The sequence below is a fragment of the Geotrypetes seraphini genome, chromosome 5, assembly GCF_902459505.1.
Source record: "Geotrypetes seraphini chromosome 5, aGeoSer1.1, whole genome shotgun sequence".
Lineage (NCBI taxonomy): Eukaryota > Metazoa > Chordata > Amphibia > Gymnophiona > Dermophiidae > Geotrypetes > Geotrypetes seraphini.
This window is the reverse complement of record NC_047088.1, coordinates 79874083-79901938: the sequence shown is the minus strand read 5'-3', so window position 1 is coordinate 79901938 and position 27856 is coordinate 79874083. Positions and strand designations below refer to the sequence as shown.

Below are 27856 nucleotides of genomic sequence, written 5' to 3'. Positions count from 1 at the left end.
TGACCTTTCAGCACATGATAGCAAAACGCTGGATAGGAAGGCCACAACAACAACAAGATAAGTACAGTTTTAAACATACATTTGAGGTGATTCATATAAGAACTATATTAGCAATTTTATTTACAGCGATTTTTGAGTAAAGTTCATACCATTGCACATAGGGCTCCTTTTACAAAGGTGCGCTAGCGGTTTTAGCGTGAGCTTGGCGCATGCTAAAATGCCACTCGCTCTAGCCGCTACCACCTCCTTTTAAGCAGGCGGTAGTTTTTCGGCTAGCATGCACTAATTTTGTGCATGTGCTAAAAACGCTAGCACACCTTAGTAAAAGGAGCCCTTAATGATTAAGGAAGGAAAGGAACAGTAAAGTGCAATAATGGTTCCAAAACTATCGTGGTCTGAACTGCATTAGCAATGACCTGGGGGTGGCACTGAGCACTTTATGATTATTTATTTATAATTATTAAAGAAATCAATCATTAGGAAATGAATTCAAATTTTAGTATAATTAAATTGAAAGTGACATTAGTAATATATAAAAAAAAAACTAAAAATAATGCTTTTGGTTAATTTTGCACTTAGGTTTTAATGTTTTTTTCATTTGAAAAGCTTTGGGGAGAGCTCTTTTGAGTGATTTTCTCTCCTTACCACCTAAGTCTGGGGATGGTTGTGCTTCTCAATATTTATTATTTTATATAGATATATGAGGACAAGATGATGTACGGGGCAGGGCTTATTTAGATTTACTTCTAAGTGCTTGTCACTCTATAAGCACCTGCCTGGGGCCAATGGTTGTTACGAGGGCACTGGGCCCGTACTGATTGGTCCTCTTATTTAATTGAATTATTGATTATTCAATTTATTTAATTATTCTTTGGAAGCACTGTTTTCCATACCGTCCTCAGTGTGGTGTAAGGACAGTTTATCACTATTTATACCAATTTTTCTAAGTTTGAATTTTCATTATTATTGGTATACATATATATTTTTTGGTTCCTTTTTGGCCATTTTTGATAAAATCAGATACAACATACAAAATTAATGGGTGTAGATAAAGGGTTCCTTTTACAAAGGCACATTAGCGGTTTAATGTACGTAATAGCGTGCGCTAAACCGCTAGCCGCGCTAGCCGTTACCGCCTCCTCTTGAGCAGGTAGTAGTTTTCCGGCCAGCGCGGGGGTTAGCGCGTGATTAAAAGTCACGCGCATTGAAGCCGCTAATGTGGCTTCGTAAAAGGAGCCCATAATTAATGGGTGTAGATATAAGACCTTCTTAGCTAGGACCCTAGCATTTCAAGCTGGTAGGCAACAATCTTGGTTAGGTAAATGCATTCAGCAAGCTATGTTATCCTATTGCAGTTTTTGGAAATTAATTAAGACCACTCTGTTCGATAAGTTTATTACTTAGTGAGTTTTATTATTGAAATTCTATTTTACAAATATTTGTATTTTTTACTGTATTATTGTATTTCGCTGATTGCCCAGCTCTTTTTAGTGCATACCGCCTAGAACTTTTGGTTATGGCAGTATAGAAGAATAAAGTTATTATTATTATTATTATTATGTAAGGTTAAAAGGAGAACTCCAACTGATTAAAGAATAAGGGGGAAAGTAAGCACATTAGGTTAAAAATTCTTGTGTCTGGCAGAAAGTTCTCAAGTGCAGAAAACCACTATTTGTTATGATAAGCATATGAAAAAAATAAATGTTTTTAAATCAAACTTTGAACTTGTCAATTGTTCTCAACAATTGAAGAGCTAAAGGTATAGAATTCCAGAGTTGTGTGTCTTTTATGGAGAAAGTAGCAGTCCTAATATGCTCATGAACAATTTCTCGATATAATGGCGTTTCTGATTTTCTGATCTAACAGTTCTTGACGGTGTATATGGATTCAAAAAAGCGTCAGATATGGAGGCTCACTTGTCATTAATATTTTAAAAACCAATAAATGTATTTTATAAGTAATACAGTGATTAATAGGCAGTCAATGGGCTGCTTTCAGTATTATATATTAACCGGAGAGTTGTATTTCATATATTTTGAAGTCTTTGAATATCAGCTATGGATCTGCATTTGCCATATTGCACGATGACCTGGGGTACAGGAAAGTCTGTGCACGATGGGTTCCCAAATAGCTCTGATTGCCAGAGCCAATCAAGGCCTTAGGCCCCTCCTAGTGCATCCCAGGATGCACTAAGAAGGGGAAGGCCTGCAGACTGGAGGGTGGTCATACCTTCTGCTGTCATTCAACTTAAAGGTACAGGGGTTGTTGGGGTCCCCGGCGGCCTATAGGCAGGAGGGAGTGGGCATCCCTCATGCTGTTGTTCAACTTAAAGGTACAGAGGAGTGGGGGGTTGTCAGGGGACTGCTGGCAGGAGGGAGTGGACATCCCTCCTGCAAAACGAGGGACATTGAATGGCCTTGGGGGAGGGGAGAGATTTGTGGGAGGGAGGAAGGAATTGGGTGACTTTTTTATAAATTTGTGGGCAGGAGATTTTTTTGTGGTGGGGTTAAGGCTATGACAGCTGAGACCCTGCCATAAAATTCTGCCTGCAAATGTAGTACGAGTTTAGAGAATCACCCTCAAAGTTTAGAGAATCGTCCGGGGTGCTCATTTTAATATTAATGACCTTGTTGTACTACATCTGCATAATACCATCGGAGGCTGCTAGGAAGCACGGAAAAGAGCACGGTGAGCTTTTCTATATAGTAGATGATGGCAGATAAAAACCCGAATAGTCCATCCAGTCTGCCCAACCTTACCCTCTCTTTAAATTACAGATTTAATTTAAATTTTCCTTCTTAGTTATTTCTGGGCCAGAACCCAAAGCTCTGCCTGGTATTGTGCTTAGGTTCCATCTACTGAATTCTCCATCAAAGCTCATTCCAGCCCATCTAAACCATCCTAACCGTCGAAGCCCTCCCCCACCCATCCTCAACCAAATGGCCATATATGAATACAGACCGTGTAAGTCTGCCCAGTACTGTCCTTAGTTCTTCAATATATACAATTATTTTCTGATTTGAGATCCTCTGTGTTCATCCCACGCTTTTTTTTTAACTCTGCCACTGTTTCCCTCTCTACCACCTCCCTCGGGAGCGCATTCCAGGCATCAACTACCCTCTCCGTAAAGAAGAACTTCCTAACATTACTCTTGCCTCAACCTCAAATCATGTCCTCTGGTTTTACCATTTTCCTTTCTTTGGAAAAGATTTTGTTCTACGTTAATACCTTTCAAGTATTTGAACGTCTGAATCATATCTCCCCTATCCCTCCTTTCCTCTAGGGTACTCGTACATATTCAGGGCTTGCAGTCTCTCATCATATGTCTTTTAGCGCAAGCCTCCTACCATTTTCATCGCTCTCCTCTGGACCACTTCAAGTCTTCTTATATCCTTTGACAAATACGGTCTCCAAAACTGAACACAATACTCCCAAATAGGGCCTCACCAACGACCTGAACAGGGGCATCAACACCTTCTTTCTTCTACTGGCTACGCCTCTCTTTATACAGCCTAGCATCCTTCTGGCAACAGCCATCAACTTGTCACACTGCTTTTTTGCCTTTAGATCTTCGGAGCTGTTCTGAGAACTGGCTGGTAAAATATTTGGATGCTAAACCGGCTAGGACTGGTTTAGCATCCATCGCTAAATGCACGGTGAGTTGAGAATCTGGCATTTGCTGATTAATTCATGGGGAACATGTTTTTAATAGTAACATAGTAGATGATGGCAGATAAAGACCCGAATGATCCATCTAGTCTACCCAACCTGATTCAATCTAAAAATTCATTGGGTTTTGGGGTTTTTTTTAAAGCTATTTCTGGGTAAGAATCCAAAGCTCTGCCTTGTACTGTTCTTAGGTTCCAACTACTGAAGTCTCCATCAAAGCTCACTCCAGTCCAACTACACCCTCCCAGCCACTGAAGCCCTCCCCAGCCCATCCTTCACCAAATGGCCATATACAGACACAGACCGTGCAAGTCTGCCCAGTACTGGCCTTAGTTCTTCAATAGCTGCATATGTTCATCTCCACCTTGCTGCAGGTAGTGATGTTTGCATACATGAGAATCTCCAGAATAAACTCAGTTCGTGTGTCAAAAGCTCTTGAGCTAATTAAAATCCTCTTTCACACTCACTTGCTTGTGCAATCCCAGCTTGTCGATTTCAGACAGGACCCAACCCACGCTACCATCTCCACCACACACCAAAATTCGGAATGTTGAGAATTTCTGGAACAGACGAAGGCTGAAAGCAAACAGATGGGACAGATTTGATTAATAAACTTCCCCATGCTATATATGGAAGGGAATAGCTCCCGCTGGACTCACAAAAGTACCCACGTAAAGCTAAGCTGATTCTACAGTAAGAAAGACTGGGTCTGTTCCCCAGTTCAGCTATTCGACAGATATTTTATGACACTACACACCAAACAATTTTTTCTGTGGTAGCTCTGACACTGTGGAACTCTCCCAATAACTCTGAGGCAGGAACCGAATACTAATAAATTTAAGCCTAACCTCAAAACCTTTTTTTAAAAAAAAAAAAATCTTTATTCATTTTACAACTTACAAGTGTAACACAAATTAACATTTGAACTTATAAACATCACTTGATTTTCTATCAAAATGCACATAAAGTAATCACATTTAACCCCCACCCTCCCACCCCATCATACTCTATCCAATCACAATATATTATATAAAAAATCAGAAATCCCCCACCCCCCTCCTTTCCCCCTTTCAAATATCACATAACACATACATCAAGGTTCTTCATTCTATTCAATTCAAGTAATGAAAAATAAAAAACTATCCCTCCACCCCTTCCTTTCATTTGGATTATTTTGGGAAAAATGATTTTTACTCATTACAATAAGTTGTTAATGGCCCCCACACATCTTGAAATTTATTGAAATTTCCTTTCTGAATAGATATTGTTCTTTCCATCTTATAAATATGACACACTGAGTTCCACCAAAAACTATAATTCAATCTACTCCAATTCTTCCAGTTAAATGTTATTTGTTGTATGGCAACTCCTGTTAGGATAAGTAAAAGCTTATTATTGTTAATAGAAATTTGGTTCTTCGCCCTCATAGACATGCCAAATAAAACTGTATCATATGATAAGGCCACATGATTTTCTAACAGACAATTTACTTGGCCCCAAATTGATTTCCAAAAATTCAAAATAAAATGGCAATAGAACAATAAATGATCTAAAGTTCCTGCTTCGAGATTACAATGTCAACATTTATTAGACTTAGAGCAATCTAATTTTTGTAAGCGAACAGGGGTCCAGAATGCTCTATGCAACAGGAAAAACCATGTTTGCCTCATAGATGCAGACATTGTACATCTCATCCTCCAAGATCAAATTCATGGCCATTAAGACGCAGTAATGTGATGCTTAATCTCAATGCTCCAAATGTCTCTAAGACCATTCTTTGGTTTTTTTATTCATATATCCAGATATTAATTTATATCACTGTGCGGCCTGGTGTCCCAGAAAGTCCTCCTGAAAGCACAAGAATTCTAAACTATATTGATTATTAAGATTTTTCCATTCAGGGAACCCTGCCTGAATGGCCTGCTTCAGTTGCAATCATCTATAACTTTGTGATTTATCAAGTCCAAATTTTTGTTGCATCTGTGAAAAATCAAGCAGTTTACCATTAGATATAACATAATCTAAAATACGTATACCTTCTATAATCCAATACTTCCAGACGACCTTAAACCCGCCAATTTGAATCTTGAAGTTCAGCCATATAGTTTAATTTGTAGATTTTTGTATTGGAATAGGTGTTAAATTATTGACATATATTCTAGTTCTCCATGTATCTATTATGTTTTCTTTATACACTCTAGGCATTTTAATACCAAGAACATGGGAGAGCCTGAGAGGAAACAAGAGTTGCCATTCCAACTTCAACCAATCTGGGAGCGTATCCATGAGCTCTGGGAGGACCCAATACATACCCTGGCGCATAATATAGGATTGATGATACCTATAGAAATTAAGAAAATTTACCCCACCCTCTGCAATTGGCTTTTGTAAAGACACTAAGGCAATTCTAGCAATTTTACCCAGCCAAATAAATTTTGTAAGAATACTGTTTAACTTTTTATAAAAAGACCCCTGAAAAAAAACTGGTATCATACCCATTTGGTAACAAACTACAGGCAAAATCATTATCTTAACAGTTTGGACTCTCCCCCACCAAGACAAATGTAAAGGATTCCATTGCTCACATAATTTTGTTACCCTCTTTAATAAAAAATTTTCATTTAATTTCATTGTTTCTTCCAGCGTATTTTTTATCCTAATACCTAAATATTTTATTTCCTCCTCCTTCTAGATAAAAGGAAATGAATCAAATAAACCTTTTGTACAGTGCACATTGAGTGGAAGAACTTCTGATTTGCTCCAGTTTATTTTATATCCTGAAAATTTCCAAAACTTCTCTATCAGTTCAAGCAAACATGGAATGGTTGTTTCAGGATTCCTCAAATGAAGCAATATATCATCTGCATAAGCAGAGACCTTATATTCCTGGTCAGTACGAGGAATACCCTATATCTCCTTCATTTGCCGAATAGCTAACAACAAGGGTTCTAATACAATATCAAAAGTAAAGGAGACAAGGGACAACCTTGCCTAACTCCCTTTGCAAATTGAAACACTCCAAAAAATTATTATTTATATATAATCTAGCAACAGGGGAGCTATACAATGTTTGGATCATTTGTATAAACCCTGAACCTATACCAAACCAATCCATAGCTTGATACATGAAGGCCCATTCCACCCAATCAAAGGCCTTCTCTGCATCCTAGGATACAGAAAAGGCTGGATCCTTCATGGCTTTTGTTAAATATAACATATGAAAAGCCAATCTGGTGTTATTAGAAGAATGTCTCTGAGCAACAAACCCTGTTTGGTGCATACCAATTATATAAGGGAGAGCCTTAGCCAAACGTAGAGCCAAAAGTTTAGCCAAAAGTTTTCCATCTACATTTATTAATGAAATAGGCCTAAAGTTTGAAACCGTGTGATCTTTATTTGGCTTTGGCAAAACTATAGTTAACGCTTCTGCCATAGTACGTGTAATGCAACCTTTATTTAGTTGAACCTTGTATAAATTTAATAGATGAGATAATAGAGTAATTTGAAATGATTTATAAAACTCTACCGTAAAACCATCGCCACCTGGAGCGGACCCAACTCTAAGGGATTTCAATGCTGTTTGCAATTCTTTTAGTGATATAGGCTCCTCAAGATTTTCTTTTATATATTCAGGAATTTAGGTCCCTCTAATAATTAAAAAACTTAAAACCATCTTTTTCTTTATCTAAATAAGGCTCAGAAGAATAAAGAGCTTTATAAAACTTTAAAAATTGTTTTAAAATCGGTTCAACTTGAGTATAAGTGTCACCTTTCCCATCTTTAATGGCAATAATTTTTGTCTTCCTTTTTTTTTTGCTTTAAGATAATTTGCCAATAATCTTCCCGCCTTATTTGAGCTTCCATAATACAAGGCTTCTTAAGAAAATAAATCTTTCCTTACCAATTTAGAAGAAATCTCATTAAATTTACATTTAGCTTTTAAAAGAGCCTGCAAAGTAGAATATTCCCATTTATCAATCAATTTTGACTCCAACAGCTTAATATCCTGCTCTAGACTGAAAAATTGTCTTTTGACCTGCTTCCTAAGATATGCCAAATAAGAAATAATTTGTCCTCTTATGGTTGCCTTAAAAGCATCCCACAAGGTTTCCATAGAAATTTCTTCTGTGGCATTAAGTTGGAAATAATCATTCATTTTTAATTGAAAATCATCACAAAATTTTGAATCCGCAAGCAATGTATTATCAAATCTCCATACTGGTCTACTATTATCTTGATCAACAATTTTGAGTTCAATCCACACACCTCCATGATCAGACAAAATAATTGGATCTATGGAGGCTTGTGTTATCTGTTGAACTAACTGATTTGAAACAAAAATGTAGTCTATTCTTGAGAAGGATTTATGAACATGGGAACAAAAAGAAAATTCCCGACCATCAAAATGAAGTATTCACCATATATCTTTTAAATCACAAAAATATACGAAATTATCTAATCCTAATGATTTAATAATTTTACTAGGTTTTTTTTTATCTAACAGAGAATCCATAACAGCATTAAAATCCCCAGCCACTACTAAATTAGAAGCAACCAGTGGTAGTACCAATTGTTGTAGAGATTTAAAAAATTCATTTTGGTTTGAATTCGGGGCATAAACATTGAAAAGCATTGTAGTATTTCCCATGCTCATGTCAACATGTAACCATCTTCCTAAAGGATCTGAAGCAACCTAATTAAATAAAGCATTACATTTCCTATTCACTAAAATAGCTACTCCAGCCTTCTTGCCTATCGCAGGGGCAAAAAACCAATGCTTAACCCAACCCCCCTCTAGTTTCTGGGATTCTATAGTAGACAGATGTGTCTCCTGGATATAGCAAATATCCGCATTCTGTTGTTTTAAAAATAATAGTGTTTTTTTCCTTTTAATTGCATGGTTAAGGCCATTAACATTTAACAAAAATATTTTAAAATCCATTATGCAGTTTATACATCCTTACAAATATCTTCCCATAATTCAACTTGTAATGAATATACATTAAATAATCACTTTCCCCAAATTTAACAACTAAAACAAAAAAAAACAATTTCCCCCATCCCCTTCCTTCACAACCCTATCCCAACCCTCCCAATTTAACAGTGAAAACTTGGAAATGCACATTTGATATCAGGTGTCGAAAAACTCTTCAAAAGCTTAAATTAAAAACTAATTATACTGCAGTAGATTAAATTATACCTTCTGGTGGAACTCGTTATGTCACATTTATAAAATGGAAAGCATAATTGCTATTCAAAAAGGATATTATAATAAATTTTAAAAGATCTGGGGGCCATTGACAACTTAGTGTAATGAGTAGATACCATTTTCTATTGAAAATATATTTGCAAATGGGGGGTGGAGGGTGAATTAAAGTTTACTGTAGGTTTAATTAATAGAAAAGAATATTTATTTTTGTATATTTTTGATTAAATGCTAAAGGAAAGGGTGGGTGGGAAGGGAATAAATTTAAATTCTATAATCTGAATCATAAGTTATATATTATTAACCTAACATTGATATACATCCTTTAGAAAATACTATTGATAATTGTGAACAATTAAATAAAAGAAACAATTAAGAATTCATATTATCTAAGAATAGAATATCTTTCTGTATCTTTAAATAAGTATTATTAACATAACTGTTTCATATAGATATATATAATTAAATTCTTGCAAAATTTAATATAATACTTAAGTGCAATTTTTATCAATACAGCTAGATAAATTATAATAAAAGAATTCACAATTCACAAAGTCCCATCACTTCAATATTTCATCTAACAAAATATTTAAATAAAATGAGATAAATATCAATACTATCCACTCTAAATATTTTATACAGCCCCTTCTAATTTTCCCTAAATCTACTATATCATACTATACAATGACAAATAATAATGATGTAATTAATAAGGCTATCATGTCTACCTTTACCTCATCTCAATCATTATTTATATTTATTACTTATTATTTATATTTAAAAATGGATTCCCACCAATTTAATAATCCTCTAATATAACATTAAATTAATATAGGCTATTATGAATTTTATCCATCCTAAAATTTGGTATTATCCAATTTAATTAATTCCCCCCCCCTTTTATTCTACTATCATCAGTTATATTTATTATCCACAGGAAAATCATATTTCATAAATTTAATATCTCAATACTGGATTATATCATCCTACTTACTATCATAATTATTTTGATATTGACAAATAATAAATAAAACTATACTCATCAATACAATTTATAAATCAATAAAATATTTTCTAATTCATTTATGATCAGGCTATATATGAATCTAAACAAAAATTCCTCCCCTAAAAACAAATCCCTGGTGCAAATTTAATTTCAAGCTCACAATAAAAGAATATGAGAACATAGTTTATCTACACAAGATCCTTCTTTTACATGAAGTGCTTCACCCTATTCCCAGGAGGCTGTGCTGGTATCAACTTATCAACCTTATGTCGGTATATCAGACTGTCAAGCCCCACATAGAAGGTGGAATATGAATCATAAGTCCTGTATAGATCAGACTTGACCCTCTTGTAGACGCAACATGAAGACAAGGAGGGGCAGACCTGGAAAGTCCAATTTTCTGGGTGCTGGGTTAGTTTCAGCAACTCTGCAAAGTAACACCAGACTAGGAACCGACAGAGACTGAGAGCAGCCTGATACATAATGTAACCCCGTGTCCTCAGATACAGAATCACATTCTGGAACTCGATATCTTGCGAGTATATCCCATAGTCATGCATCTTCAAGAAGAAGTTTGGTAACTCACACAGCATCTGCTCATGCCTCGCAGTGAAATGTTCCTCCATGTTAGGATTGGCTTTCCCCGGCATATGGGCTGTTCCTGTGTTTCCTTTAGCCCGGAAGGACAACAGCTGGCTGAAGGCTGAAACCACTAACTTAGTATGGAGCCCTACACAGCTCATTGTCAAAAAGACTATGAAAGAAATTAAGTAGCTGCCAATTAGGTCACAGGCCCCAGACTCCACAACAATGTCATCCTCTCTGCATCCATTCACAGTGGTGACTGAGCCAACAAGGAGCTCCTGAGGTGGTTATAGCTATAGTGCTGATAGCTGTTGACAACGTACATTTGGCCGAGTCTGGTGCTTCTTTAAGCGTAGCACTGTGGATAAGGCTTGCTGGTCTTGCGCTCTAAGTGAGAAAGACACTCTGATCTTCCCTTTGCAATCTTCTGAGAGACCCAACTATCTGACCATAACAATCCTATGACTCTTTTTGTCATCCATCGTTATGCAAACCTCAGGAGCACGAACCTCTGTTGTATATATGCTATGCCGTGCCTGGCATTCTGACCAAATGAAAACCTTTTTTTATTATTGTGGGTATTCCAAACTAATATTCAAGATCTTATAAAGTACTTTCAAAATTAACAAAGCAGTGTCTTCTGATTTTGAAAGCCTTCCATTGTTTTTCCCTACCGAACACACTTTATGCACTCGCCTACATGGAGCATTCCAACTTTAATGACGTAAACCACCTCTCAAGCCGGCTCTGGGGTTTCCACGAACTATTGTGCTTTCACTTGCTAAACCTCTTCCTCTTCCATAGTTTGAGTGTTCATTTTCCCCATTTTCATTTGCATCTGAGGTGAGGAGGTATGAGCACTTATAAAGACAATCATTATCTGTCAGTCATTTTCGCAGTGCGCTGATGAAGCCATATTTCAAATCAGATCTTCTGCAACTCAGATTCTTTTACCAATCTAATATATAATCTTTTTCTGCCTCATTGATAAGGCGCAAGCTCTTGTTTTTGGTCCAAGTCTGGAATAATTATTAGATAGAATCTACAGCCATGGAGACCATCTGTTTTGCATATCTTCACGAGCCTTCTTTTAAAGTATTCTGAATAGAATTTCATCTATTAATACTATGCATCTAGGACGGTTATAACAGTTAATTCAAAAAAGATTCCAACTTTCATTCTTTGCAATACCTTACGTACCAATCTCAACTACGTTTAAATAAAATCTTAAAAGTCAATCAAGTAAATAAGATATTAAAAGTAAGAGACAGGTTTTTTGGTTTTTTGTTTTCTTTTTTTTTCATGAAATCATCGGTTGTTCACATGCTTCCAAAAAGACCTTTAACTTTTCAGGATCCTCAAAACTTATTGTCTTATTGGCATATGTAACCCTCATTATAACAGGGTACAGCAAGCATATTTGGCCCCTAGATTTCTCATTTGCGGCCGTAGATCTAGTAATTTTTTCCTTTTATCAGCGGTGGCCTTAGCGAAATCTGGCACTATAGGAATTTTTGAATCTTGACACTTCAAGTTTTTATTTTCTTTTGCCAGCCAGATAATTTCCATGACTTGCTGATGCCTAAAAAGTTTAAAAATAAGTGGACGTGGCCTCAAATCTTTACCTGTTCTTCTTGTAGGGATCCTGTGAGCCCTCTCAAATTCTAATGGATACTTTGTCTTGAGAGGCAGGATCTTTGGGAGAAAGTTTTCAAGGAAAGAGATTACATCATTATTTTCAACTCCCTCTGGGAGCCCAATTATTCTTAAATTGTTCCTTTTCCCCCTATTAATACAGTCCTCCAACTCTCTTGAGAGAATATTCACTTTCTCCCTATATGATTTGCATACCCGTATTTCAGTTTCATTTGCTGCCGTTCTTTTTTTCACCTGATCTATTTTTATTTCGATCTGCTCCATACGAGTTGTGAGGATTCTAACTTCATCCTTCACCTCCTGCAGCTTTTGAGCATTGTCCGAAACTATATCTGTAATTAGTTTCAGCTGTGCAAAAATGTCACCGTTATCTTCTTTGGGCAACGGCACTTTCAAAGGAATCACAGGTTCTATCTTTTAGCACTCCCCGATCCTGTGCCAGCCACTTCATTCTTCGTCTGCTTGCTCGAAGCCATTATTGAAACTAATCTCATAATTATCACTTAAAGAAACTAATTTAATAGCTTAATTCTTCTTTCAGAAAGCCTGTAACTGCAGAGCTCAATCCTCACCCGACCATCCGGCTGTGCCTCCAAGCCATGCCCCCTCAAAACCTTTCTTATTAAAAATGCGTATGAGATTTAGACCAAGTGCTTAACCTAAATCATTCTACTCACCCTTATGTCTTTTACCTCAACCCTCTCATTTTTTTATTTTTAGGAAATGTAAATCCTACCCACTTCCCTTTTGTATCATGTCTAGTTTATTAATATTTTATTATGTATGTCTTTTTTTTTTAAGAAAAATTTTTAGAATTGTATGATGTAAACCACTTAGGAAAGTCAAACGGTATATCAAGCCATAATAAAACTTGAAACTTGAAAGCTAGTGCTTTATAGCAGGGTTTATGCTTCCATGGGCCTCCAAGCTAATTTTTAAAACACCCTATGGAATTTCCCATTGAAAATTTGAGATCAAGATGACTGTTTTTGTTTTAATATATTTACAGAGATTAGACTTCCACACAGCCTCCAGGCTAACCTTGTTCTTTACATTCTGTGAAACTAAAGATTTTTTTTTGCAATGCATCTAAATGTCTTCAGCTTCCAGAAACCATTAATGACCACAAGACCACTGGCCCTGTAAGAATTCTAAAAGGGGAAGCCTTTCCATATATTTACCTAGTTATCTATGTGGTGTCATCTAAGACTTTCAGGGTGCAGGCCCTTGCTAAACAGCTAAGTACTAGCCAAGACATTCACACAGAGAAAGAATTACGTGAACATAGGTCAGAGCATTCAATATAGTGGTAATTTTAGTGAGGAGCTGTGATGGCTACTCATGCGTTGCCAGAGCTTTTATGCACAATTACATCTCTGTAACATGAAACTGCCAGTTCTGCTATTTTTAGCTGCTTTGCTAAGACATCCATATTGCAGTAATCCTGGCAATAAGAGTATTAAAGGCCTGCAGAAAGAGAGGGGAGTCTCTTCTCATTTCTGAGCAACCGGAATTGAGGCTTTTAAAAGTGTGACTCCTCTCATTAAAATTCCATGACTCTCAGGGAACATTACCTAACTATCCCCAGCTGCATTAACTCAAAAGAGGTTCATTTTATAACAGGACGCCTAGAATGTGAAGGTACATAGGTGTATATGTTGCACCTCTTATACAAAATGACCTCTATAAAAGCAGGTGTGTATCTTGAAATTCTGCTCCTGCTTCCCCACAGGAATACCTAGTAAAATTATGAGCTAAGCATGCATCAGCAACATGTATGTTTTGGGGTGTACACACCTGGGCAATTTTGTAAGCGTGTATTTCTGTATGTAGAACATTGTTTTACATGGAAAAACAGATTAAAAAAAATAACCTGCAAAGAAACTGCTGAGGACACAGATTACATTAGACAGGGATGTATAATAGCTCCAGTGACATATATAAAAGGATTTTGGAAGATAACACTTTGCAGGAGCTCTTTTTTTCACTAAAATTTCATTTATATACCACTTATAGCCTAAATGGTTTATATTCAGGCACTCAAGCATTTTTCCCTATCTGTCCTGAGTTCACACTGTCTAATGTACCAGGGCCAATGGGGGATTAAGTGACTTGCCCAGGTCACAAGAAGCAGCATGGAATTTAAACCCACAACCTCAGGGTGCTGAAGCTGTACCTCTAACAATTGGGCCACACACTCCTTATGTAGCCTGATGAGTTTTTTGACGCAGTTGTACCAAACACAAGTGGTTATCCGATGTTGCACCCGCTGGTTCCATTCCCATGCCACTACCATCAACAGCTCTGGGTTATGTGGCTCACCTCCTCTCACTTACCCAAGGTGAGGTCCTCCATTCATTAGGTCAAAGACTTGCGCTGGGTTGAGGAATTGTTTAAACTTCCGAAGGAACTTTACACCTTGATTATCACCACTCTTGGAATTCACAAACACCAATAGGGGGCTGGAACAGGACAGGGGACAGGTGGCCTTCCAGAAACCTGCAAGAACCCAAACCATATAGTTACAGTACAATGCATCAATATAAAAATTGGACCTAACTCCCCTACCCATGACCAATAGATTACAAAGAAATGTATTGGGTACTAGATCCCGGTATGTAATGTTAGGATAAAAACTTGTATTGAAAAATCTTCCACTATAACTATGACAAATTGTAACTCTATATTATGTTGGTCTTAGACCCCTAGTATGTATCGAATTAGAACACAACCTTGTATCGTAAACTTGTACTGTAATTATGTCATATTGTAACCTGCTAATTGTATTTTATGTATGTTTAACCTGTAACATGTTCTGAGCTCTTTGGAGAAAACGGGACAGAAAACAAATTAAATAAATAAAAATAAACACAGAAATAAAGGGAGTGGGTCCAGCAACCTATCTCTCTCACACAGAGGTCTTCTGCAGGTGTGCATTAATCTCTAGTATTATATTAAATTTTGCAAGAATTTAATTATATATATCTAGGGGGTCAGTGCAAGGTATATCAAGCAAGCTTTGCAGACTTTTATACGTTAACTCCTATTACAAAATAAAAGCTTTGTTATCTTAAGAAATTGCCAGCACCATATATCAGCTCCAAGCTAATCTGCCTACTGGACAAGAAAAGACCTATCACCTAACCATATACACATATACAAATCTTAGAAACACTGAAACATGATGGCAGATAAAGGCCGAATGTTCCATCCAGTCTGCACATCTGCAGCATCCACTAAGGGGTAGATTCAGTGGTGTACCTAGCATATGTGACACCCGGGGCCCATCATTTTTTGACACCCTCCCCATCTGTATGAAAACATGATTTTTAGTAACAATCCACACATGAGTACCTAGGAAAAGGCAGCATCTTACATACTGCAATAAGTAGTACAACATCAATACACCCATCGTAAAACTAAACAAGCCAGATTAGTACAGATCAATCCTGCAGTCAATCCTAACAAAAAAAACATGTCTTTTGAACACACAAAACACCTTCGCCTAGTATGGAATATGTAATCACAAACTAATCAGTCAGTGATTGGCTGGCCTGGAATGTCCTCTCCGACATCAGAATTGATGTCATAAAAAAGACTTCTTGTCGGCGATTAGCAGTAGCAGTGGGGAGGTAAGACTGCAGTAGTGCGGACCGGGGGAAAGGAAGGAGGTGCAGGTCCAGTTGAACAGTAGGGCAGGAGGATCAGGACCTGGCCGGCTGTGCATCCCCCCAAAGCGTGAACTCGGGGCGGACCGCCCCCCCCCCCTTGGTACACCACTGGATTCACTAAGCCCACGGATCTGATACGATCCGTGGCCGGGGGGCTGATTCACAAAGTGTCCTCATGCAAATGGGGCGATCGGAGTCATGCCCCCAACCGACCGTATGGATCGCTGGAGAGCGATCCTGACACATGCGCAGCCCATCTTGTTTGCTTGTAGATGGTCTGCGCATGCTCTCCATGACATAAACTTCTCATTTGGGCTCTGAGCTTCAATTAACTTCTTGACAAAACTAGAGCTGTTTCCATTTGTAATATGACAAGTTTGGCATCTGTACCGTATGCCATACCGTGACCCTCAATTACAGTGGCCGGCTTCGGAACTTCCCTCTCCCTGCCACGCTGTATGCATGGCGGGCTTTCTCCTCCCGAAGTGCGAAGGCACTGATCTATCCCTGCGCTGGAAACAGCAGCTCCTGGAGGAGAAACTTGCCCCGTTCCTGACATCATGGGGCTTCTTGCTTGCAGAGAGCCTTGGTCTGCATTTCTGGAGTGCAGCACCTGAAGTCGAAGCTGCTCAGGCTTTCAGAGACAGACAACCTGTAGTATAACTGCAGTTCTCTCGTGGCGGCTGTCATAGATCTGCGGCATCGGTGGTGCTGGCGCTGATGGGGATGTGCACAGCCCGTGGTTTTATCCTGCAGATTTAAAACAGGGCTGCACTGTGGTGTGTTCTGGAATAAATCAGAACACGCCGTAGTGCAGCCCTGCTTTAAACCCGCGGGTTAAAACCACGGGCTCGAAGGGCGGCAGGGTGGTCTCAGCATGGCTGCACTTTTCAAGGCTATTTTGTTTGTTCCCCTGATGAGCCAAACATTGGTGAAACAAGGTTGCTTTTGGGAAGATTGGAGAACACGTGACAGCGTTGGAGCTCAAGTCATGTTTTGTCAGCTAAGTCCTTGAACGTGCCTCTGGGTGACTTTGCCCTTTTCTAAACCTGAGCTGTTCTATGAGGGAGTTTTTTTGCCATTGAAAGTATCAAAAGCAGTTTTGATTTGTACCTTTTGGTTCTAAACTGCTACATTAATCTGAGGCTTTTTCTTCCTCTTTTTGGGTGCATGCTGGGTTTGAAGAGGGGGTACCTTGGTGCCTGATCACACAACATTTTGAATCATTATATGAACATATTATATGTTGTGCGTCCTCGTATAATTTATTTAAAAGTCTTCATCATATCTCCCCTCTCCCATCCTTTAATACACAGTACATATTGAGATCTTTAAGTCTGTCCCCATATGCCTTATGATGTAGACCGCTGACAATTTTAGTAGCTTTCCCCTGGTCCTATTAATTTTTTTTAAAGATGTGGTCTCCAGAATCACACACAATATTCTAAACGAGGTCTGCCATTTCTGTTGATTTTTCATGCTGATATATATATATATATAGACTAGTATTTTAGCCCATTACATTCATTACAGTAACGGGTACTAGAATAGCCCCACCTATACCCTGACCCTGACTCTGACCCCACCCCTGCCCCGCCTCTATCATGGACTCTGGACTCTGCCTCCCACTGATCCCAGTCCCACCACCTCACCTTTCACCATTTCCTTTGTACCCTTTTGCCCTCCTGACAGGGTCTTTACTTACCCGAGGCGGCAGCAGCAGTCCTGACGTACCAACCTTTCTTCCCTCAGTGCCCCAAAGCAGCAGTGGTCCTACCATTTCCATCCCTCCCTTTCCCCCTTTCACACCCTCTACCATCTCTCTCTGACCCTGTTTCACCTCTTTTGCCATCTTTCCCTTTCCTGTCCCCCTCTGTCCTTACCCAAGATCATCTCTCTCTCCTTCCCCCTCCACACTCCCTGAAGTCTATCTCTCCCTATCCCCTACCATCTCTCCAGACGTGTCTTCCTAGAGTACGCCTAACAACATCATTGATGAAGACAGCAGAGGTATTACACAGTCTAAAAGGTATCATTAGATATTCATAGTGTTTATCCCAAGTATGAAAAGCTGTCTTCCACTGATCTCCCTTCCTAATTTGGATCAGCTTGTACGTCTCTCAGAGGTCTAATTTTCTATAATTCTTAATGCCTTTTACCTTATTGAACAACTTGAAGATTAAGGAAAGAGGGTAACAACTCTTGACTGTATTTTTATTTCTACTACTGTAATGAGTTCATGGGTAAAAAATTCAATCTCGTCAACAAAGAAAAATCCTGCCCCAGCTGGTCATAGCAATGTTTATTAAATACTTTTGCAAACAAAGCAGTTTAGAAATTTTTTTAAAAAAATTAGCAAACAATCCCCCCACCAACAAATCTGAAATAGGAAAGAGTAGCATAGCAAAAGAAAGCACATGAAATCAGAAGGGAGAATAAAAACAGCAGTTCATTTAAGCATCACTAAGCTTGTGTGGCTGGGAAGGTCTGAGTGAAAAGGTGAGTCTTGATAGCGAGTCTAAATATAGGATAAAAGGATTCAGTATAGATGGAGGCAGGAAGAATATTCCACAGGAAGGGGACAATGGAGGAAAAGGCATTCTGCCTTGTGAATTCCAGAATGGAGCAGAATATGGATGGAAGAGCTGGGCGGCACTCATAAGCTGAATGAAGAATACAGGAAGGATGATAAGGGTTCATCTAGGAGTGCAAACTGGAGGGTATTCCAGTGTGAAGAATCTTGTTTATTAATGCCAATCTTGTGCTGGATCCGACAGCCGCCGCTGCGGCCTGCAGCCGCCAACAGCCACCACGGCCGACATCCACCTCGGGGGATTCTCACGCAGGCGCACTCATGCCTGCGGTGTCCTACAGCGCACAGAAAATGGGAGCACGCAGGTGGGAGTGCGCATGCGCGCTTAGGGCTTTATTATATTAGATATATATATATATTTATTTTTAAAATTTATATACCATCTATATCTAGATGGTTTCCATATATTATTCACAAATTTCATGTTTGTCCTCACTTTCTGTGTGTTCTATATTTACCAGAAACTGATCCACAAATTTGACAGCCATCCATAAATAACCCTTGACATTTTCATATATCTGTTCCTGAATTATACATGAAGTCTACCTGCTTACCTTTGAAGTATCTGTGAATTCTACATGTTCAGTTAAAGCTTAACTGAGCAAAGGCAGGTAGACTTTTCTCACCTCTTTACTTATGAATGTTCTGTGATTTATTCATGCTACTGAGCTTCACGATCAAGCTCCACTCTTGCTGGACAGTGATGATATCTTGGCGCAGGATCAAATACAGCTTTGGAACGATAACATTTGCAAAATAAGTCTTCTAACAAAGCTTTGCGGCCCATTGGCCCTGTTCTCTAACAAAGAGCTGTCTTGTATTCCTAGGGTTACCAGATGTCTGGATTTACCCGGATTTCTAACCTGTAAGGAGTTTATCTGAGTTTTTGGCTCAGGGCTGTATCTGTGAGGGCCTCCAAGCATACGCAGATGTGACACGATGACATCACATGCATGCACGCATGTGTGTAACATCGATGCATCGCATCTGTGCATGTTCAGAGGCCCTCCCAGACACAGCTGCGAGCTTAAGAAGAGCTTTGTGTCGGGGCAGAGCAGAGGCAAAATGGGACATATCTGGGGCAGAACAGGATATGGCTGGGGCAGAATAGGGCGTTGCACGGAGCGTGTCCAGGTTTTTACTTTCTGAAATCTGGTAACCCTATGTATTCCACTTTTATATCATTAGTTCTCAAAGGGAGATGAGATCTGCACTTATCTTTCTTGCCATAGATTTGAAGGTTCCTGGTCTTTTTTCCCCCCAGAAAGATGACGCACACTCTGGCATTTTAGAAGTATTTTTGCAGGTATCCTGCTTTGGTTGCAGTTAAGCGGAAGGAAGCTGGCAAAGCATGATGCTAAAGCTGGCTGACAGAGTCCTCGCAAGCGAGAATGAAATTGGGTTTTTTTTGCGGTCCACTTTAGCAGCCGTCTGTTTGATGACTGTAGCAGTGAGAGAGCTAGGAGTGCTTGGAAGGTGTGATTCAGGGCTTTTAATCAACACTATTCCCAGTCCCCCATGCACCCCTTAAAAGTGACTCTCTCTCTCAGAGACAAGAGATGCAGCAGGACTAATTGAGCATGATGAATGCTGTACAGATATTGTCCATTTCCTGCAGAAAATCAATCCTCACTGGAGAGTTAGAGAAACAGCTCTCTGAGGCAAAAATATGCTTTGATTGAATGGTGATTAGAAGGAGCTAACAAGCAGCCAGTGAACGTATAACTTCCTTATCTATAGATTTTTGGCTGTTATACAGATAGTATTGTGCCAAAAATCCCAATACTATCCTTATTCCAGAAAAAGTTGCTTATGGGAGGTAAGACTAGCCTTAAATGTTCTTATCAGACATTAAGGTCCTGATTCTATAAACAGCTAGGCACCGCTAGGCATGATTGTTAATCAAGTGCTAGGCACCGTTTGTAGAATCGCACTAGTGATGCCTAACTCAACCTAGGTACTGATAAGTGTCATAATGTTAGGTGTCAGTATTATTAGGCCAGGGTTTTATTGGTGCCTAGTACAGATGGCTACCAGTGCCTAAGATAATCCACGCCCAAACTCATTCCCTAACCATGCCTACTTTGCGGGTAGGCACTTCGGTGCACATGCCTACATGGCACCTAATGATGTGCCTACCTGAAATTTAATTTTTTTAAAATCGTTTTTACTTGGTTTTTAAAGATGCTTTTCATTTAACATCGCTGATTGAATCAATTAAAAATGAAGTTAAGTGCCTAGATCGGCTAGGCATACTGATCTAGACGCCTGACGCCAGACCCTTTTTATAGATTCAGGGCCTAAAGGCAGATGACTCTGGCAGGCTGTACTTGGAGACTCAGTAGTAATGATAGCTATTTATCAGGCTTTAATGAAACATAATGCTAACAGCAGGGTCTGTCTGGCAGGCTAAAAGTTATAAAGTAAATATTCAGCCAGCAGCGATCACTTTTTTTGGCCCTGCCCTGATATTTTTTATTTATTTAGTCATTTATTTTGCCCATCCTCCCATGTCCAGTCACCAGCACTGAGTTTATGGTTTGTGCGGCTGTCTCTCTCTTATGCAGTTAAGTATGATAAGTTGTAACTAAGGCAGTTAACACTGAATATTGGTACTTAACCACATAAGTGCCGACTCCACCCCCTGATCATCCACAAAATCACTGGTTTGCAGTTTAAGAGTTAGCAAAGATATTCAGCGGCACTAACCAGTTAAGGACCAGTAGAGCTTTTTACCATGGGCCAGCAAGGTAAATGCTCTGATGCTCAATCAATTCCTATGAGCGTCATAGCATTTATCTTGCTGGCCAGTGGTAAAAAGCTCTACTGCAGTTTAATAAAAGAGGGCCTAATTGATACTGAGTATAATAATAACTTTATTTTTATATACCGCCATACCACAAACAGTCCAAAGCGGTTTACAGGGGAAGAGACTATATACAGACAGCGACATTACAGAGAACTTTCAAAATTACATTGGCATGTTAAGTTTAGTCAAGTTTATCTGGAAGTGTTTTGGAAGTACATCAAGGTTGAAGTGGGGTCAGAGAAATTTGTCAAAGAGATAAATAAGTTTTGCTTGACTTCCTAAACATTTGGTACGAAAGTACGTTTGAGATGAAGTTGGATAAACATTTGTTCCATTTGCCTGCTTGGAATGATAATGTTCTATCGAGGTATCTCTTGTAGGTGTAGCCCTTTAGGGATGGAAAAGAGAACAAGTAGGCACTGCGTGTATTAGTTGTGCCTGGGAATTCAAATTAGTGAGACAGATAGGTTGGAGATGAATCTGTCATGGTTTTGAAGCAAAGGCAAGCAAACTTAAAGATGACCCTTGCTTCTACAGGCAGCCAGTATAGTTTTTTGTAATATGGGCTTACAAGGTCTGATTTTTTGAGGCCATAAATGAGATGGATTGCAGCATTCGGCCACTACTCCGACTGGAGGAGGGTCACGAGTGGGGTCCCGCAGGGCTCGGTGCTCGGGCCGCTACTATTTAATATCTTTATAAATGATCTAGAAACAGGGACGAAGTGTGAGATAATAAAATTTGCGGATGACACTAAACTATTTAATGGAGCTCGGACTACAGAGGAATGTGAAGAATTGCAAAGGGACTTGAACAAACTAGAAGATTGGGCGACGAGATGGCAGATGAAGTTCAACGTTGAGAAATGTAAGGTATTACATGTGGGGAGCAGAAACTCGAGGTACAACTATACAATGGGAGGGATATTATTGTATAAGAGTACCCAGGAAAGGGACTTGGGGGTATTGGTGGACATGACAATGAAGCCGACGGCACAGTGTGCAGCGGCCGCTAAGAGAGCGAATAGAATGCTTGGTATAATCAAAAAGGGTATTACAGCCAGAACGAAAAAGGTTATCATGCCATTGTATCGGGCAATGGTGCGCCCGCATTTGGAGTACTGCGTCCAATATTGGTCGCCGTACCTTAAGAAGGATATGGCGTTAGTCGAGAGGGTTCAGAGGAGAGCGACGCGTCTGATAAAAGGGATGGAAAACCTGTCATATGCTGAGAGATTGGAGAAGCTGGGTCTCTTTTCCCTGGAGAAGAGGAGACTTAGAGGGGATATGATAGAGACTTATAAGATCATGAAGGGCATAGAGAGAGTAGAGAGGGACAGATTCTTCAAACTTTCGAATAATAAAAGAACAAGAGGGCACTCGGAAAAGTTGATAGGAGACAGATTCAAAACAAATACTAGGAAGTTCTTTTTTACCCAACGTGTGGTGGACACCTGGAATGCGCTTCCAGAGGACGTGATTGGGCAGAGTACGGTACTGGGGTTCAAGAAAGGATTAGACAAATTCCTACTGGAAAAGAGGATAGAGGGGTATAGATAGAAGATTACTGCACAGGTCCTGGACCTGCTGGGCCACCGCGTGAGCGGACTGCTGGGCACGATGGACCTCGGGTCTGACCCAGCAGAGGCATTTCTTATGTTCTTATGATTCTCAGTCATTTGATAGTTTTCTTGAGAGATCCCAAGTATATAATATTACAATAGTCTAAGGTACTTAAGATCAGAGATTGAACCAGCAGTCAAAAGGAGAAGAAATCGAAGTAATTTTAATGGTACGAAGTTTCCATAAAGTGAGAAAGCATTTTTTGACTTTAGCATTAGTGTAAACTTCAAAAGTCAGGCTTCGGTCCAGGGTGACGCCAAGGATTTTGGTTGTAGGATTAATTGGGTAGTCTGACCCATTTAGTCTCAAGGAGGTGTTCACAATCTTGTTATTGGGACTTGCCAAGAAAATCTTGGTTTTTTTTTTTTTTTTAATTAAATTTTAATTTTGAATGCGTAGTCCAATGTTCTACCTTGGTAAGGACAGATGAGATGAATTGTTCTGTCTCTTGGGTCAATGAGGTTATGGGAATAATAATTGGTATGTCATCCGCGTATATGTACAATTTCAGTTTTAAATCGGATAAAATATTTCCCAGTGATGCCATGTAGATATTGAAAAATGAGGGGCACTCCGCAGGGATTGGCCCAAGCTTGAGAGTAGGTTCCTTTGCTATAGACCTGGTAAATACATTACGTATCAGTGGATAGCACCACACAAGCAATTTAATTGGCCTAGAATTTCACCAACTGCTTATGTTGCTTTGGATATAGACCTAAATATAAGTAGCTGAAAGTTCTAGTGAAAATGCAAGTGCATATTTAGCTGGGTGTGCTTGGCAGACTGCATAGGGGACCAAGGAAACTAGATGCTTGGACAATTGCTGTTTGCATTATTAAAGAGAGGAAAGGTGAGTGCTGGAAGGAACTAAGACTGGGATTTTGTCTGCTCTTCTACCCAAGAAGGAGGAAAACAAAAATATCCTGTTCTGGATATGGAGAGAGATATTGTAGGCTCTGTCAGGGTTTCCACAACCGGCATTGTGCATGTTGCAGGTTTCCAGGTCTTGCTGCATTTTGTCAGGTAGAAACCAACGTTTCAGCCATCATTCTGTGGCTTTCTTCAGGGTATGCAGTGAGGTCTGCAGTTTGTCTTTGTAAATAGTGGGTCCACTAATCTGATTGGGAATAGGCAGTGGAGTAGTAAGGGGGGTGTGAGGGAGGTGCAGTATTCCCGAGGCGCTGGCACCTTTCCTCTTCTCTGTCCCCCTTCCTAATCCTCCTCCTGCTGCATGCGCTTGCACCCCTTCCCCGTACCTTTTTAACTTTGGTGCAAGCAGAAACAAACTAGCTGCGTCGGCTTCGGCACTTTCTCTGACGTCACTTCCGGGTGGACAGCAAGTTCATTGTTGCTCGCACCGAAGTTAAAAAGGTATGGGAAAGAGACATGGGCGAGTGCACAGTAGGGGGGTGGGGAAGATGGCGGGAGAAGGGCGCCACTGCCCCCGACGCCGGTCACCCTCGCTAAAACACTGGGAACAGGGCAGTCCATTGGTCACCAATTTCAATTTTGGTGGGAAATTCAGTTGGTCACAAATTTGAATTTTGGTGGGAAATTCAGTTGGTCAGTTGGCTGAAACGTCGGTCTCTACCTAACAAGATGCAGCAAGACCCGGAAACCTGCAGCACACACAGTGCCGGCTGCGTAAACCCTGAGAGAGCATATAACCCAGCTTCAGGGGGAGAACATCTCTAAACTCACCAGATACTTTTCCATTCTATGAAAAAAGAGACTAACTGACTTTCCCACTAAATTTCAAATTTGTGCCCAACTGACTTTCCCACCAAAATTCAAATTGTTGACCAACAGACTGCCCTGTTCCCAATCAGATCAGTGAACCCACCATTTACAAAGACAAAATGCAGACCTCACTTCATACCCTGAAGAAAGCCACAGAATGATGGCTGAAATGCGAGTTTCTACCTGACGAAACACAGCAAAACCCGGAAACCTGCAACAAGCATTTTACAGGTTATCACACTCTGTGGCTGATAGCTGGGGGTGTTGTTTTTAGTTTTCTGAAGAGAATAACTGAGCAGGTCGGAGAATCTTTTTTTCTGTCGTTATTTGTTATCCCTTGATATTCAACCCATGAATGGGAAGGCGCTGACCGCCATAGGCTGAACCTGCCTGGCTATTCAAGGCTTGGCTAATCCAGGCATTGAAATTGACTACACTAAACTCAAATCCCTACGTGGGAATAATACTAACAATAATATAGATCCCTAATTTCCCACAAGATATGAAGAAGTGCAACGGATATCCGTAACTAACTGGAAGGGCCTCAGTCAACGAGCCTACGCAAGTCATAGACTCTGACCTTACAAGTCTGCGTACATTCCTGGCTCTTTAGCTCTAATCATCGGCAGCCTTCCAGTCCCTAACCTCAACTTAACGAATTTTAATTTTATTTCAAATTATTTTTTATGTCGAAAGCTGAAAGCCGTTGAAAGCTGTGAATCTGGCCTATAAGAGAGCGTTTTACAACCATCGTGAACATTTATTACGAGTCAGGACTAGTGAGAATCCTGAAGCTGATGTAGAAAAAACTATGACCTGTGTATTAACGTACTCTAAGAACAGTCAGTACATTGTCAAGAGTTTGAGAAAACACTGGGATATATTAAAAATAGCGGGGACCTTTAAAGATTATTCTTTAAGAATAGCATACCGTAGAAATCGTAATCTAAAGGAAATATTGTGTCCCTCTACCCTAAGGGAAGTTAGTGAGACATGTACGATAGAAAATGTAGGGCATCAAATGTGTGGAAGCTGTCAAATGTGCAAACTTATGGATTGCACTAATACTTTTAAGAATCCAAGAGATAGCAGAATGTATACACTAAGACATGCTTCTGACTGTAAAACTAAGGGTGTTGTTTACATCCTTAGGTGTCCGTGTGATCTTATTTATGTCGGTCAGACTTCACGCAAATTGAATGTTCGCTTGACTGAACACAAAAGTAACATTAAGAATTGCAACAAGAATGCCCCTTTAGCGAAACATTGTATCGAGAAACAACATGGGTTTTTCTCCCTAAGGGCTATTATCATAGAAGTAGTGAAACCTGACAAGAGAGGAGGTAACTTTAGGCGGATGTTGGCTCAACATGAGCAACGTTGGATTAATCGCCTACAAACTTTAGCTCCGGGGGGTTTAAATAAACAAATGGAATGGCAACATTTCTATTAACCAGTTTATTTAAGCGTTGCTTTCAGTAGTTGTCCCTTTAATGTAATTTGATACTATCTGTGACGTCAGTACGCCGACAGTCTTCTTTAAAAAGAGGCTGCCGCCATTTTCTTGCTGTTCAGAGACTAGATCCGTGTCATTATAATCTAGGAGGTAGGCAAAATTGTTTGACTGTTTGTTTTGGATGCTAGAGTTATTTATTTATTCATGATTGATTTTTTGAATGTGTTTTTATTCTCCGCAGCATGCTAGACTAATTGGCCCTGAAGCAGTGGGTTTAAATAAATTACCACGAAACGCTGGCCACGTTGGCATGGTCTGAAGCAGTTTGCTGGAGTGTTACTACTTAAAAGCTAAGTTTCTTTAACAGACATTGGACGTTGGATGTTTAATTAAGTCTCCTATTAAGAAAAAGTGCACCGATGTAGAGAACTGAGATTTTCAGAGAGTTGAGATTTTTAGAATAAATTATAAAAGAAAAAATTTTTTTAGAAAATAATTTGAAATAAAATTAAAATTCGTTAAGTTGAGGTTAGGGACTGGAAGGCTGCCGATGATTAGAGCTAAAGAGCCAGGAATGTACGCAGACTTGTAAGGTCAGAGTCTATGACTTGCGTAGGCTCGTTGACTGAGGCCCTTCCAGTTAGTTACGGATATCCGTTGCACTTCTTCATATCTTGTGGGAAATTAGGGATCTATATTATTGAAATTGACTAGCCAGACCTTCTTTTCCTGAGCACTTACATGGTTAGCAGACTGAAAATTGCCACTAACCAAGTAACTCCCATCTCTGACGCAAGTCTGCCCAAATCATCCCGATACTAAATTAATGGTGCCACAGCAGTTTGTGCTGATATTAAATAGCAATAACTGGGTAAGTGCCAGCCAGCCAGCAGGATTTAACCAGTAGGAGCCTTCATATGCCACTGTGCAAAGTGGACAATTGTTCTCATTTTCCTATTGGCTAAAAATCGAAGTGCAGGGTGTGAGATATGAGCTGAAGTGAAAATACTTTTTTTTCTGGCCTTTTGACTGAGATTGAGAACTTGAGAATATTATGGTGAGGGGAGAGGCTTAAGACTGTGCCACCTAATTAGTGGCATAGTAAGGGTAGAGGGTGCCTGGGGCAGAAGGAAATTAGCGGCACCCTCACAGCCCATGCCCCCTTCCCCCGGCACTACTGCCTGAATAGCTATTGCAATTTGCAAACATATAATTTTGAACACTCACACTGCTGGATTCTTGAGAAAGCCGGTCGGTACCGGCTCCAGCTCCATGTCCTGTTTTCCCTGTAGCCAACTCCGGTACCTGGCATACTCTCTTTCAAGCCAAAGATGATATCACTTTCCCATCCCACGAACTCAGGCAGCTGCCCACTGGTCCAGCACATGTTGATGATGAGGCAGGGGACTCAAAACTAACTAAGGGTGGTTACATTTGTGCCAGTATTTTTATTTATTTAATTCAATTTCTATCCTGTCCTCCCAGTAGCTCAGAACGGGTTACAAGCCAACATTCACAGTGGAATACATTAGGACAGTACAATGACTATACAGCAACTTAAGTACAAGTTTAGAAGAATGGAGAAAAGAGGGCAGAAAGGAAGGGAGAATTAAGGAGGGGAAGGGGACTGATTGCAGCTGGGTTTTTAGTTGAAGAGGAAGGTCTTCACTGCTTTCTGGAAGGTCATCAATGAGTTCTGTAATCTGATTTGTCCGGGGAGTTGGTTCCAGAGTTGAGGGATGAAGTGGCTGTAGGAGTGTTTGCGGGCAGTTAATAACAGGAGAGACCTTCCCGTGGGGATGCACAAGTGATTCTCAGGCGTGATTACTCCAGGCGGAATGCT

At 39.7% G+C, this 27856-nt stretch overlaps 1 protein-coding gene across 2 annotated transcripts in view; it reads right to left on the bottom strand.

The window, feature by feature from the left end:
- Nucleotides 1-27856, bottom strand: part of DGKK (diacylglycerol kinase kappa) — a 420961-nt gene that overhangs the window by 94087 nt on the left and 299018 nt on the right. For both annotated transcript variants that reach the window (XM_033946472.1, XM_033946473.1), the window contains 2 exons: nt 14459-14621; nt 4137-4245 (listed from right to left, as the gene is read on the bottom strand). In XM_033946472.1, the coding sequence (XP_033802363.1) occupies nt 4137-4245; nt 14459-14621 (272 nt within the window). The remainder of the gene's footprint in view (nt 1-4136; nt 4246-14458; nt 14622-27856) is intronic.